General features: G+C 48.7%; 1 protein-coding gene across 2 annotated transcripts in view; it reads left to right on the top strand.

The window, feature by feature from the left end:
• Plcg2 (phospholipase C, gamma 2) overlaps window positions 1-13,633 on the top strand; it is a 136,489-nt gene that overhangs the window by 53,806 nt on the left and 69,050 nt on the right. For both annotated transcript variants that reach the window (NM_017168.1, XM_039097673.2), the window contains 5 exon segments: window positions 284-427; window positions 1,638-1,731; window positions 2,635-2,682; window positions 10,791-10,875; window positions 12,279-12,362. In NM_017168.1, coding sequence (NP_058864.1) covers window positions 284-427; window positions 1,638-1,731; window positions 2,635-2,682; window positions 10,791-10,875; window positions 12,279-12,362 — 455 coding nt within the window.

A 13,633-nucleotide genomic window follows, 5' to 3' on the forward strand; every position in this document is an offset into this window, starting at 1 on the left:
CCGGTCCAAGCTTCTGACGCATTAGTGTTGGGGCACATTTAATGTTCACACCGTAGCACCCTTCCTCCTGGGCCGACTGGAGGTGGCAGATGCCTGGTAGCTTTTGGTTTCCTGTCCACACTCAATAGGAGCAGATCCTGAACTCAGATGGGACTCTGGCTAGAGATGGACTCAAAGCTGTCTTCTGGCACTGAGGTGCTGGGGTGCCTGGCTGCAGGGCAAGTCTGTACCCTCTTCTCCAGGGAACTGGGGGTTCTGATGGGCTGTGTTTGCTTTCTCTCAGTGGACATCATGGAAATAAAGGAAATCCGGCCAGGGAAGAACTCCAAGGACTTTGAGCGAGCCAAGGCTGTCCGTCACAAGGCAGACTGCTGCTTCACCATCTTCTACGGCACCCAGTTCGTGCTCAGCACTCTCAGTCTGGCAAGTGAGTACACATTTGTCTGGACACCCTGCTGCCTCCTCCTCCTCCTTCTGAGAAAGATCGCACTTCATGCCCACTGGTGCACATTCTGGAAACCCTTGTCTTGAGTTCCAGTCCTACTGCTTTCTAGCTCGTGTCTTTGGGCATGGTATTTAGCCTTTCTGAGCAGCAGTTTGCATGGCTGTGAACTGGGGAGAGCGATGTGGCTTTCTCCTTGGGACGTTGTGAGAAGTATGTTATGTGTCTGCCCCGGCTTAAGCTGAGAGATGAATGAAGGTAGTTAACTTGGTCACTGCAGGCTGGGCTCTGCTGGACAAACATGTCACTTGTTTTCCTACAGTGGTTGCTGCATAGAAAACACTCATCTGAATGGACTGTCCTAAGACCTTGGGTGCATATGCAGGCACAGAGCACATACATATATGGATGGACGTGAATAGACATGGCACATATAGATGCACGCACACAGCATATACATGCATGTATATAGTATGCAAGCATGCATGTATGCAAACAGCACACACGTATACACAGCACACACATATATGCATGTGCACACATAGGCATACATTTATATGTATTCACACAGCACAACATGTATGCCCATAGTCTGCACATGCGTGGCTGCACACAGGAATACATGCGTGCACATATGGGCACAACACATGCCTGCATGAACACAGCACACATACCTGTATACAACACACACTCATGAGCACAGTAAACATGTATATAACATATACACATAGCACACAATGCATATTCAGCACAATATGCATGCACATACCACACATGCATAAGCACACACATGAACTCACATAGCAATAAACACATGAACATGCATGTGACTCTCATATGCTTCTGCACACCATACACGTGTGTGTGTGTGTGTGTGTGTGTGTATGGATATACATACAAAACACACATTTTGCAGTACACACACATGCACACAGAACATACATGCACATACTATGCACATTCATATACATATGACACAGTGTACACATAACACATATGTACATGTATATACACACGTGAGAACATATAAACTCACATATCTAGAAATGGGATTTCTGGCCATCCCAGTGGTTGTGTTCATTAAAAAGCTGAAGAGTGAGCGGGATAGAGCTCAGAGGTAGAGCTACCATTCACAATCCTCCAGCAGAAACAAGAGTCACCCAGCATTCACCCCCAACCCCCATTCTGTCTACAGCCGACTCAAAGGAGGATGCAGTGAAGTGGCTCTCTGGCTTGAAGATCTTACACCAGGAAGCGATGAACGCATCCACTCCCACAATGATTGAGAGGTACACAACCCACTGTCATCGTCTTCCCTTGTTCTGGAGCCCTTGGGAATGTGACCAGAGGGAGAAAATGGCACATTGAGTCCCCGAGTTCGTCAGTGCCTTGTGTGCAGCTGCGCCTGGTAATGACTAAGAACTCTCCACTATTCCAGATGAGAGCCTCTCTCCCTGGTGTTTCGCCTCCGCCCTTGGCATGAACAGGGCACTTAAGCTGAGGTGGATGTATCCATGGGAGTATGTGTGCGTGCCCAGGTGTATATGAATCTTCCTGTGTATATCTGCAAGCATATAAATATCTGTTCATGTACATTCTTCTATGCCTATCATGTGCATGTATTTATATGTGTATATGCCTATGTGTAGATGAGTATGTATTTGTGTATCTGTGCATATGTTCCCAGTGCATGTGTGCATACATGTGTTTCTAGGTGGTGTGTGTGTGTCATCATCTGTGTGTAGATCTATGCACGCAAGCATGTGTGAAGGTTAGGTCTTCCTCCTGAAAGAATTTAATGATGGATTAAAGTGGACTGAAGCTGAGTCTGCAGGTGGCCGCCCCATGATGATGTGTTTGGTGTGATGTGTGCATAGGATTCAGAGTTGGGTCATTGCCCCTCCCCCAATGGACCAAAACCTTCCTTAATGTACCACTTTGTCTTCTCAGCTGGTTAGGAATTAGTGATGGGGAGTTGTCCTTTATGGAGAGCTCACTTTAGCTCATGGACGTACCCTCAGGGCTCAGACAGGGTCTTCAGCCATAGGTGGATTCTAGTTCCCACGCAGCCTTAAGGAGAATGTTGGGGACCTCTTCTCCCTTTGGGGACTTCGCCCTCATTCCCTAGAGCTCTTGAACTTGCAGTATTTTCTGACTTTCCCCTCATTTTTGGCTTCAAATTTTCTTTGCAGTTGGCTGCGGAAACAGATTTATTCAGTAGATCAAACCCGAAGAAACAGGTAAGGCCCATTGGCAGTTTTCTTTGAATTGTGACACGTACTTGTTTTAGTTTTGGGGTGGGGGTGAGGCATCAGCGCATATCTGTGGTAGAAAGGGTCTCAGGTTCTGGGGTCGATGGTGACCAGTCCTCTGCATGAATGAAACTTCTGATGGATAGCTCCAGTCCAGCTGCCGAGGTGATATCATTTGACACGGGGACTGGGGCCTTGTCACAAAGGCTGGAACACCTACCATGACCTGGGAACCCAGCGGGAAACATTGTGACCACAGTGTCTGCAATGTATGATGGGAAAGACTGGTTCTAAGGGGGCAAGCTTCGTTTGGTGACAGTGGTGTGGCTCTGGCCAGGGATGAGGTAAGATGTGGTGATGTGCCCTCTGTGGGTTTCATAGTCTCTGGAGGATGGGACTGCGTCAGCACACAGGGCTCTCTGTCGGATTCTGTGTTTTAGTCACTTTTTCCCTCCGCCCTCCTTGCCTTCCTCCCTCCTTCTCCCCATTCCTCTTTCCTCTTCCTCTCCCTCCCTTACCCCTCTTTCTGCACTTGGCATTGACCCTTAGGTCTTCTGCATGCTAGGCATTTGCTCTATCCCTGAGCCGTGACCACAGCCTGGTGGAGTCTAGACAAGTGTTCTAACGTCTCTAGCTTCTTTTTGTTTCCAGACAGAATCTCCCTGCATTATTCAGGATGGCCTCTAACTCTCTCTGTAGCCCTGTCTGGCTTTGAACTTCCAATCTTCCTGCCTCAGGCCCCTGTATAGCTGGACTGAGAGACCTGTACCTCCAGGCCTGGATTTTTTTTTTTTAAAACAGATCCTCAGCTTGGGTTTTTCCTCAGGCAAAGGCAACGTTAACCTGGGAACTATTTCCCCATTGGTAGACATATAGTGGCTTTCGATTTCATGCTGATTTTGTGAAAGACAACCTTGGAGTGTGGACTTGGGCCCTGTACATGTTAGTCAGGGGCATCCGTAGTTGCCTGGTCAGCTCTTGGTGTGTGGTGGCAAAGATGGTGGCAAGGTAGGTTTCTAGCTGTGGCGCTGAGTGCTGACAGGCCCACTCTCTCTGCCGCACCGGTCTTTGTCCTTTGTTAGTCTGGAGGATGAGAGGCCTAGCATCTTTTGTTTAAATTTGCATTTCTTTCTGAATTGGTAACAGGCCATCCTTTTATTTCCTTCCTCTAATTAATAATGAAATGATAAAAGTCACCCTGGGGCTGGAGAGATGGCTCCACAGGTAAGAGCAATCTTCAGTCTTGCAAGGGGACTTGAGTTTGATTCTCAGCACCACATGGTGGCTGATGACCGTGTGTAACTCTAGTTCCAAAGGAATCCAATGCCCTCTTCTGAAATCCATAGGCACCACATACATACATACATATATGCATACATATATGCAAGTAAAACACTCATACACATAAAATAAAGTAAATAAATCTTTGAAAAAAAAATCCCCACAGACAAACAAGCAAACATCACCCTGTGTGGAGTTGTGGAGAACTTGGCAGCCGGACAGGGTTAACTCTTGATAATCCTTGTCTAGCTTTCGTCTCACATTTGACCTTTTGTTTAAAAAAGGTTTATTTTGAGACCTGACTATGGCTTATCTGGTAGAGCGCTTGCCTAGCATGCATGCAGCCCTGGCTTCCGTCCCGGCAAGGGTGGAGGTGCAGAATGGTTGTTGCTCTAGCTCTCAGGAGGCTGAAGCAAGAAGGTCAGAAGTTCAAGGTCATTGCCTGCTACAGAGAATTGGAAGCCATCTAGAGCCATCTGAGACCCTACCTCAACTAACCAACCAACCAACCAACCAACCAACCATCTATCTAACTAGCTTCTTTTTCTTTCCTTTCCTTTTGATTTTCATATTTGAGATAAAACTAAAGGACGCCAGCTTCCCCATTTTGTCTCTGCGTCATGAAGGTGACGGTGTCTGGCATTTCCATCTGCCTCTTGTTTCTTGTTCATCTCCGTCTTGTTTATTGTACCCAGCTGGGGCATTCGTGACCTCTAGTCACATACTTTCTCCCCTCTACCTCTCCCTTCCATCCATCATCCCCCGGCAGCCCTCTGGTGTCACCAGGGTTGGTCTAGTTGGGTGTTGTGGGCTTTACATAGTGAGGTCTTAGGGCATTGTCTTCTCGGAGACTCTGCTCATTGTGCAGACTGGCTCAGGGTAACAGAAGGGGTCACTCTGGTCACCACTGTCTCCATGGCGGTGGAGTTGTCTACTTCTGTCTCTTGCACGGAGCAGAGATGTGTGCCCACCCCTTGTTGGGGATGGATTCTTCAAATCCTGTCTAGAAACCCATCTTCCCTTTAGCCAAGAGGGGAACTGTTTCTGGAGGTGTCTCTCTACCCATCTCCTCTCCTAGCTCCCTCCCAGCTGGCCCTTCTGCTTGTCAGCACTGAGAATCTCCCCTTCTCTGGGAGGCTTCAGGGATTCTTCAAAAAGAACTTTGACCAGAGTGCTCCAGAAAGGGATGCTGGGCCAGTTTCCCTCCCTTTCCTGTCTCCCACAGACTCTGACTAAGCCTGTTTCCCAGAGGAAAACAGGAGCTGCCAAAGGCAAGAATGGACTGGCCCAGCTCAGGCAGAGCCCGAAACCCCAGGTGTTTTCCTTGGCTCAAGCCCTGTCCAGCTTCTAACTTCTCCTAGGGCAAAACGGTAGCAGCTTTTGTGGAAGAGACTTGCTTGGTAACAGTCACTGTATGAGGCCCATTACATGCCTACCAAATGCTCCCAGCCAACCACTGAGCTAGGCACCCATTTTACATGTAAAGACACTGAGGCCCAGAGAAATCTAGTCACTTGCCTAAAGCAACCCAGCATGCTGAGATGATGGTTTGCTACCTTGGTTTGCTTCATTTCTTTAAAAAAAAAATACACACACACACACACACACACACACACACACACACACACACACACACACACACACACATTTCTAGTGCAGACATTGTTTCTTACCCTAGCCAATAACATTGCAATTAGAAAGAAAAGAATTTAAAATGATGGTAAGGTTTGTATAGCATCACACTTACCTGGTACGAGTTTCAAGTGCACAGTTCTGTGTTCCTAAATTGTGCAATTCTTGCTCTGTTCTATCTCCTGAGTTCCATCTCATGGACACAGTCCTCATTAAACCATGACTCCACAACCTCCCCTCTCGTGCCCCATTATGAAATATAATGTGGGGGTACCTGGCCGGCCCATGCCAAGGTACCCTGCCGAGAAACCACTCCATGTGACAAACCTGTTATAAGGGAGGTTTATTTGGGGGAAGGGAGGGGAGTGAGGACCTGGAGAAGGGGTAGAGGCAGACAGACCAGAGCAGAGCCATGAGGGTACAGGGTGGGGGGATAGGGGGGTAGGGAACAGAGAGGGGAGAAAGGGGGGAAGAACACATAGGAATACACACACACACACACAGAGAGAGACAGAGAGAGAGACAGAGAGACAGAGAGAGAGACAGAGAGAGAGAGACAGAGAGAGAGACACACACACACACAGAGAGAGAGAGAGAGAGAGAGAGAGAGAGAGAGAGAGAGAGAGAGAGAGAGAGAGAGATGGGTGGACAAATGGACACACAGACAGGCAGGCAGGCAGGTAGGCAGACAGACAAACTGACAAAGAACTGGAGTGTCCAAGCAGTCCTTTTTGGCAGATGATGACATAAGCTGTTGCTAGGTCCCTGGGAGGAGCCTAGCAGAATCACTGTAAGTTAATACCTCCCTCCTGGGGTCCTGGAAGCCACTGCTGTGTTTGTCTTGGCCACCCTCAGTGCCTCCTGTAAATGGGATCATAAGTCATTGTCCCTTACACTCTTGCTGATTTCACTTGGAGTAAGGCTCTCAAAGGGCTTAACCCCGGCTGTAGGCAAGCACTGTACCGTGGAGCTACACCCTTCTTGAAGCCTCCTTTTTACTTTTTCTTTTGAGAGCCAGGGTCTCACGCGGCTGTCTAGGCAGCAAGCCTTGGACTTGTCATCCTCCTGCCTCCGTCTCTGGAGTAGCAGAACCACATCCTTTTTTGAGGCTGAATAATGCTCCGAAGCTTGTTCTCTCTTGGGCTCCTGCCATTGTGACTCAGGGTACACCCACGGGTAGAAACGCCTGCTGGGGGTCCCGCCCTTCACGTTGGAGCAGTGGAGACTGGCTAACCTTCTGAGGCTCTCCTGTGCTGTTTTCCATAATGGTGGTGTTCTCACACAGCCCCCCTCAGCAGAGCACAGATGGTTTGTTTCTTCCTCATCCTTACCAACACCCTTTCCCTCCATCCCTGCCCTCTGGGTTATACCACTGAATTTGCATAAGCAGAACAGACTTCCTTGTTAGGCTCCACAGGGAACTAAGGAAGACTCTTGGGTCTGCAGCGATGTGGGAGGGGTGGGAGACAGGGGAGAGCTCCTGGATGCAAATAGGTTTCGAGTGGTTGATAACCGAAGCCACACCTGTGCAGATTCCGTTGCACTCGCCATCATTTTGGGTATAGGATTTTTTTTTTCTAAAAAGTGGTTTATTTTATGTGTATGAGTATGTATTTGCATGTATGTGTGCGTAGTGTGTGTGTTATCTGGTGCTCAAGGGAACTGTGAACTGGAGTTAGGTATGGCTGTGAGCTGCCATGTGGGTGTGTGGAATGGAACTCGGGTCTTCTGAAAGAGTAGACAGTGTAACTTCTCCAGCCCCAACTCCCCCTTTTGAGACAGTGTTTCAATGTGTAGCCAGGGTTGTGAAGTAAGTTCTCAAGGGAAAGGAGTTCTCAATCCCTCTAAGGCATGCTGAACCAGCCCTCTTCCTCCTCCTCTGCAGAGTCCAGACCTGAAGAACTTGCATTTTGACTAGTCCTTGGGTCCCCAAACAGCTTCAAGAAGCCCTTGATCTTCTCAGGGAATGTAGGGGTTGCTGAGGACATGAGCCATTGGCAGATACAGTGCGTGACCCAGTTCCTCCATTAAGGTAGTTGTGTATGGTTGGCTGCTGGGGTGCTGACCAGCACAAATAGAGAACATTGGCATGACTCTAGAAAGTTCTGTGAGGTTAGCCATGTTTGAAGGCACATGCCTGTCATCTTTGCCCTCAAAACACACACATACACACACATGCATGCACACACAAGCACACACACATGCACACACATGCATGCACACACTTGTTCATGTGGATACACAAACGTGTACACACAGGCATGCATAGACATGTGCCTGTGCGTGTGGGTGCACACACACACACACACACACACACACACACACACACACACAGAGGAACAGGAGAAAGAAAGGGGCAGACAGACAGACAGATGGACTAAACAGACAGTATAGAAGCTGTAACACTGCTTGTGTGGTATTTGGGGAAATCGGTTATTCTTCCTCAGTTTCCCTATCCATGGACAGCCATGATGTTTCCCTTCACCTTGTATCCTGGCTGGATTCTGTTGTGCAATTCAGTGAGGTCACATTGCAAAGTGCCTAGATAGGACCTGGCTTACAGAAAACATTCCACATTAAATATTTATTGTTATTCTAAATAGCTGTGGGTGAGAGAGGGCTTTTTTTTTTTTTTTTAAAGCAGGCAGGCTTCAGGGGCTCCTCTAGGGACTCAGCTAGACTTTATGGTGATTGGTTGATGATGTCTGCATGAAAGAGGGGTGTCGGCTGCCCCTTGGGAGGAGGTTTTTTTTTTTTGATGTAATTCCCAAAAAGAGACCACCATGGTTTCTGCTTGAGCCCTAGGATGTTATCTGAGTTCCTGGTTTGTATCCAGGAAGCCAATGCTAGGAGCTATGAAGAGTTTCAGGAAATTCAGGCAGCACTCTGCTCCTGGGGGAGTTCAAACACTGCCTCCCAGCTCTCTGGAATCATGGTCCAGAGAGTCAAATCCGCTTTCTATGCTTGGATCTGTCACTGGGTACTGAGGGCCCCTGACATGGGATGGGTCTGTGAGCAAAGCATTCTTGCCATCTCACAAGGCAGGTGCAGCTAAGAGCTGACTTCCTTCCCTCCAGCTGCTGGGGAGTGCTTCTGTTGGGTGTGTGTTCCCAGAGATGGGAGTGAGGAAAGAGTTCAGGGAGGGAATTCAGTTGTTCCTATCATGAAGAACCTGAAATGGCCCTTTGGTTCCTGCTTCTGTGGTCTAAAGTGGTGCCTTCGGTTGGGTGCTGGGTTGGAGTGCATGGGGCCAGCGACTCAGGTGCTCCTGCTGTCTGTGGCAATACCGTTACTCAGTCCCCCAGCAGCTGCATAGGTTCCTGAGTTCCCTCCTCACTCTGTTTCCAGATGTGAGCATTTCCTTTATTGGTGCAGCCTGGGCTCCTGGAGCCTCTGACTTCTTCCTTCACCCCCACGTTTTGATCTTTCTCTTCTCGTCTTTCCATGTGATACCTGCTGGATGTATCTTCATCCTGCTCTGGCTGAGAGGAATGTCACCCTCCGAGGCCCTTCTGTAGTCTGCTAGCGTCTCTGCACAGTCAGACCTCTTGGCCGGGTGTTGGGAGCCGTGGGTGCCCCTGCAGATACCACAGCCAGCAGAGTACTGATCTGTGTGAGTCAAGTAGGAAGTCCAGTTCAGCACAACTCAGAAGGCAGTGTTGGTTCAAGCTTCGAGTATGTCTGATACTGGGCAGTTTCTTTTAGGCACATTTAAGTACAGCACGATTTGGGAAAAGAAAAAGATTCTTGGGTGAAAATCAGCTCAATCCTGTGTGTACAATAAAGCTTAAGGCATGACTGCATTAAAACTTCTTTGTAAAGTCTATGCAGCCCCTCCATAGAGAGGGATTTAATAGATTGAGAGACAATGATGAAGACAAGGGCCTTGGGAGGATGGCCCTAAGAGTCTGGGGCCCTTAAGAGAAACCTAAGAGTCCGGGAAGCCAGGTCTGAGGTCACCAGGTTATTATCATTTCCAGCCTTGTGGGCGGAAACCAGGATATACATCTCTTGAAGGGACTACCCCATGAGTTTAATACTCCCGGATTCCCTAGTGCCTGTCTATAAGCACAAGGGCCTCCACAGGAGCTCTGGGCGTTGTGTGTGTGTGTGTGTGTGTGTGTGTGTGTGTGTGTGTGTGTGTGTGTGTGAAGAAGGCTGGAAGTGGCTGCTGTAGTATGTGGACTCACACATGTGGCTCTTCTCTGAAGATGCCAAGTTGATAGTGTGAAGACATGGGTGTATTTCTGCCTATACCTGTTGTTCTCGAGCATGCAGCCCTCTCTAATTCTGCTGGAAGCTTGGATCTCTGGCCAGAAGGACCCGAACGAGTCTCTTACCCATGACCCATCCGGCACCCTCATATCTGGTGTCCTGTCCTGAAGGTCTTTGGATGTGGTCATTCTGGGTGGCCTGGGCTTCAGTGAGCCTAATCTAACATTGCTCACACAGCTGGTCCCTCTGAGCTTCAGTTTCCTCCATGGAGGTTGAGATGGCCCTAAGGGGCTGCCTTATGAGGCTTTTGAAACTGGGGAGTATGTAGCTAGACTTCAGGGAGCAGATCCCCAACCCCAAGTCGTACTCTCCTCTTCACTAAAAGCTTCTAGAAGCCCAGGAGCAACTCCTGGAAAGTTCTGATTGGTATTCCGGCTGTTGTGGGATTTGGTTAGGATCTAGGCTACCACTGTCCACTCGACTCCCAGTTGCAGCCTCCACCCAGTCTGAACCCCGAGGCCAGAGCTTGGTGCTCTGTGTGTGTGTAATGTTAGATGGGAGTAGTGTGGAGATGTGCCATGGCTTCGGTGACACCAAGCTGCCTGTCCCATAGCAGGTACCACCTGCCTTCCCATCTGCCCCTCTCCGGCTCACTTTGCTTTGAAACCACGTGAGTTTGTTTCCGAGACTCTCCGGGTGCCTGATGCTCACAGTGTTGTGCCCATATTGGGTCTCCCACAGCACTCGCTTCCAGAGCCGTCTCCCATGTGACCCACGTCTACCACCATCACCGAGGGGTAGGGACCAGCCTCCATCATTAGGTTGTCCCTCTCCTCTGTCCCCAAGGGTCTTGTTTCTTCTAGTTGGTTTTCTCACAGAGGGGTGCCGAGGCGGGTGTTGGTAGAGTTGTGCAAAGCCCCCCTCTCTGGCCCCTGAGGCTGATAGAACCGAGATCTCCTCCTTTGCAGCATCAGCCTCCGGGAGCTGAAGACCATCTTGCCCCTGGTCAACTTCAAAGTGAGCGGCATCAAGTTCCTCAAGGACAAGCTGGTGGTAAGTATGGCGCTTCAGCTGGGGGACATGAAGTTAGGCTTGCTTAGTGCCTCTCTCAGGAACCCATGCTGGCCCAGGGCTGTGTCCATCCAGAGGAACCTTGTCACTACTGGAGGACTTTCTGAGGATGGAGCAAGTGAACAATATGTGGCTGGACTGTGTGACTTGGAACATCTGTGCAGATTCGTCTCAACCCATCTGCCTTTCAGCATTCCCTGGGCCTTCCTGTAGCCGTTCACCTTAGTCACAGGAGCACACGGGTCCTTTGTAAATTACTGTGGCAGGTGCCTTTTGAGAGGGTACCAGGGACATCTGCCCACATTTGTCCTCTTGCTCATTTTCCTAACTGTTGTCCTCTCTTCCCCCATCACTGAAGTAGGCTGTGTTCTTGAGCTGTGGGTGGGGCAGCCAGCAAAGTCTCTCTGTCCCAGGAATGATGGGATGCAGGGAGGGCAAGGATGGATGGAGGCAAGGAAGGCACCTCTTTCCCACAGAGAGATGCTGTCGGGGAAATGAACACGTGATCCGGGGACCCCCCCCATAGGAGGCTCACCTAGTCCTGTTAATGCCATTCGTGGGATTCTCCCTGCTGAACAACGTCATTCCTCGGAGTAGTAGTGAGACCCTGGGACAGCAGACCCGTGCTGGTCCTGACTGTGCCATTCTTGGACCTGCCCATCCCCCTCATGGACCATCCCTTCATGCTCCCCTCATCAAGACAGAAAGCAGGCATGAGAGACTGAGAGGGAGAAGAGGAAAATGTTATTACTTATCCCTGTGTGGTTCTCTCTTTCTCTTTTATACATACATGTACATACATATACATCATATACTTCATATACATCACATACATCACACACATAATATATATGTCACATACATCATATAGATTATATACATCCATGTCCACTCCCTGGCCAAAATAGGCAGGTAGCCATTTCATCATGCAAAATGAATTTAGTCCAACTTCAAAAGTTTCCATGTTCATTCGGCCCCAAGACTGATGTAAAGTCCAAAGTCTCTTCTGAGAGTCTTGGAATTCTCTCTCTCTCTCTGTATATATTTTTTTTCTCATGTCTATTTATTTATTTATTTTGGCCTTAACACATTAATCAGGAATGTGTACTTGAAATTTGGCAATCCAAAAAAAAAAAAAAAGTATCTTTCACCCCAAAAAGGAACAGTCATCCCTGTGGCTCTTAGAAACCTGGTCAAGACTCTTCCCTCCTGGGATTCCCTGGGGCTCAAGGGTGGGTACCCTGTGTGTTCTCCCAGGCGGGAGACTAAGGAATGGCTGACTTCGGAGGACTTCCGGTTGACTCCAGCCATTCCGTTTTGGAGGGTGGAGGTGTGACGATGAACACTCGGCCGTGTGTGACCACCTTTGTTACTTATGCTTACAGGAAATTGGCGCCCAGAAAGATGAGCTCAGTTTTGAACAGTTCCATCTCTTCTATAAAAAACTCATGTTTGAGCAGCAGAAGTCGGTAAGAGGGCTCTCGGCTCTTCTCGTGTTTCTGAAGCAGGGGCAGAGCTTCGAAAGCCCACAGGAAGGGTTTGGCTTCCCACTGAGTCAAGGAAGCACAGGCAAGAGTGGCTGTGGATGACTTCAGGAGACTGACAAATGGCTTTAGCTGTGGTGGAGCTGTAGGAGACGTGTCCGGGGGATGGGGCTTGCTGAATTCCATTGCCATAAATTTGACCAGAACTCTGAGTGTATGAAAAAAAAATTACAGAATAATGCACACCACGCTATTAGATTGCTCAGGAAGGGAATCCAGCAAGTTATCCATAGATAGCCATCTCTGAGTTTTATGATTTTATGACTTTATTTTTTGAGACAGGATCTTCTACAGTCAAACTTCATGCAAAGCTGGTCTTAAACTTCCAATCCTCTTTCCTCCAGCCAATGAGTGCTGGGGTTATCGAGTGAGTTACCCTGGGCAGGTTATAGGATCAGGAGGGGACCAGGACTTTGTATGTGCTAGGCCATATCTCCTAATCCTTACAAACAGTTATTCAACAGCAAACACACAATTACGTGAACTTATGGGGGGCATTTTTATTCAAACCAGCACATTCCACTCCCTGGCCAAAATAGAAGTGTAGCCATATCATCCTGTAAAAAATGTATTCAGTCCACATGGGTCTTTCAGCCCCAAGACCACTGTAAAGTTCAGAGTCTCTTCTGAGAGCTCCTGGAATTGCCTTAAACTGTAAGCCCCCGTAAAATCAAAATAAAAAACCAGATCATGTGCAGTATATGGTGACACAGAAAATATACATCACCATTTCAAAAGGGAGGAAAGGGAACAGCACAGTGAGGAAATACTGGATCAAAGCAAGGTTGAAAACCAGCTGGGCAAACTCCAGACTCTGTATCTCCTTGTCTCATGTCAAAGGTGTTCAGATCTCCAACTCCTTTCAGCTTAGTTGTGTGCAACACCCTTCTTTCTCTTGTTCTACTCCCTATCTGTAGGGCTCCTTGGCAGGCATCCTACAACTCCAATGTCTCCAATATCCTGGGGTCTCTGGTGAAATCCGGGCTTCACCTTCATTGCTTTATACTATGGCCTCTCGGGGCCTCCCTGCAGGGGCACCCCTGACACATGCCTGGCTACAGTGGCTTTCCTTAGCCACAGAGGGAGATCATACATCCCCTTTCTTCTATCCTTGACTCTAAAGCCAGAACCATGTGACCAAAGCTGCCCAGTTTTGCTGCTTGGTGGGGAACCTGGCCGCCTCATTCCATTACAGT

Source organism: Rattus norvegicus, chromosome 19, assembly GCF_036323735.1.
Source record: "Rattus norvegicus strain BN/NHsdMcwi chromosome 19, GRCr8, whole genome shotgun sequence".
Lineage (NCBI taxonomy): Eukaryota > Metazoa > Chordata > Mammalia > Rodentia > Muridae > Rattus > Rattus norvegicus.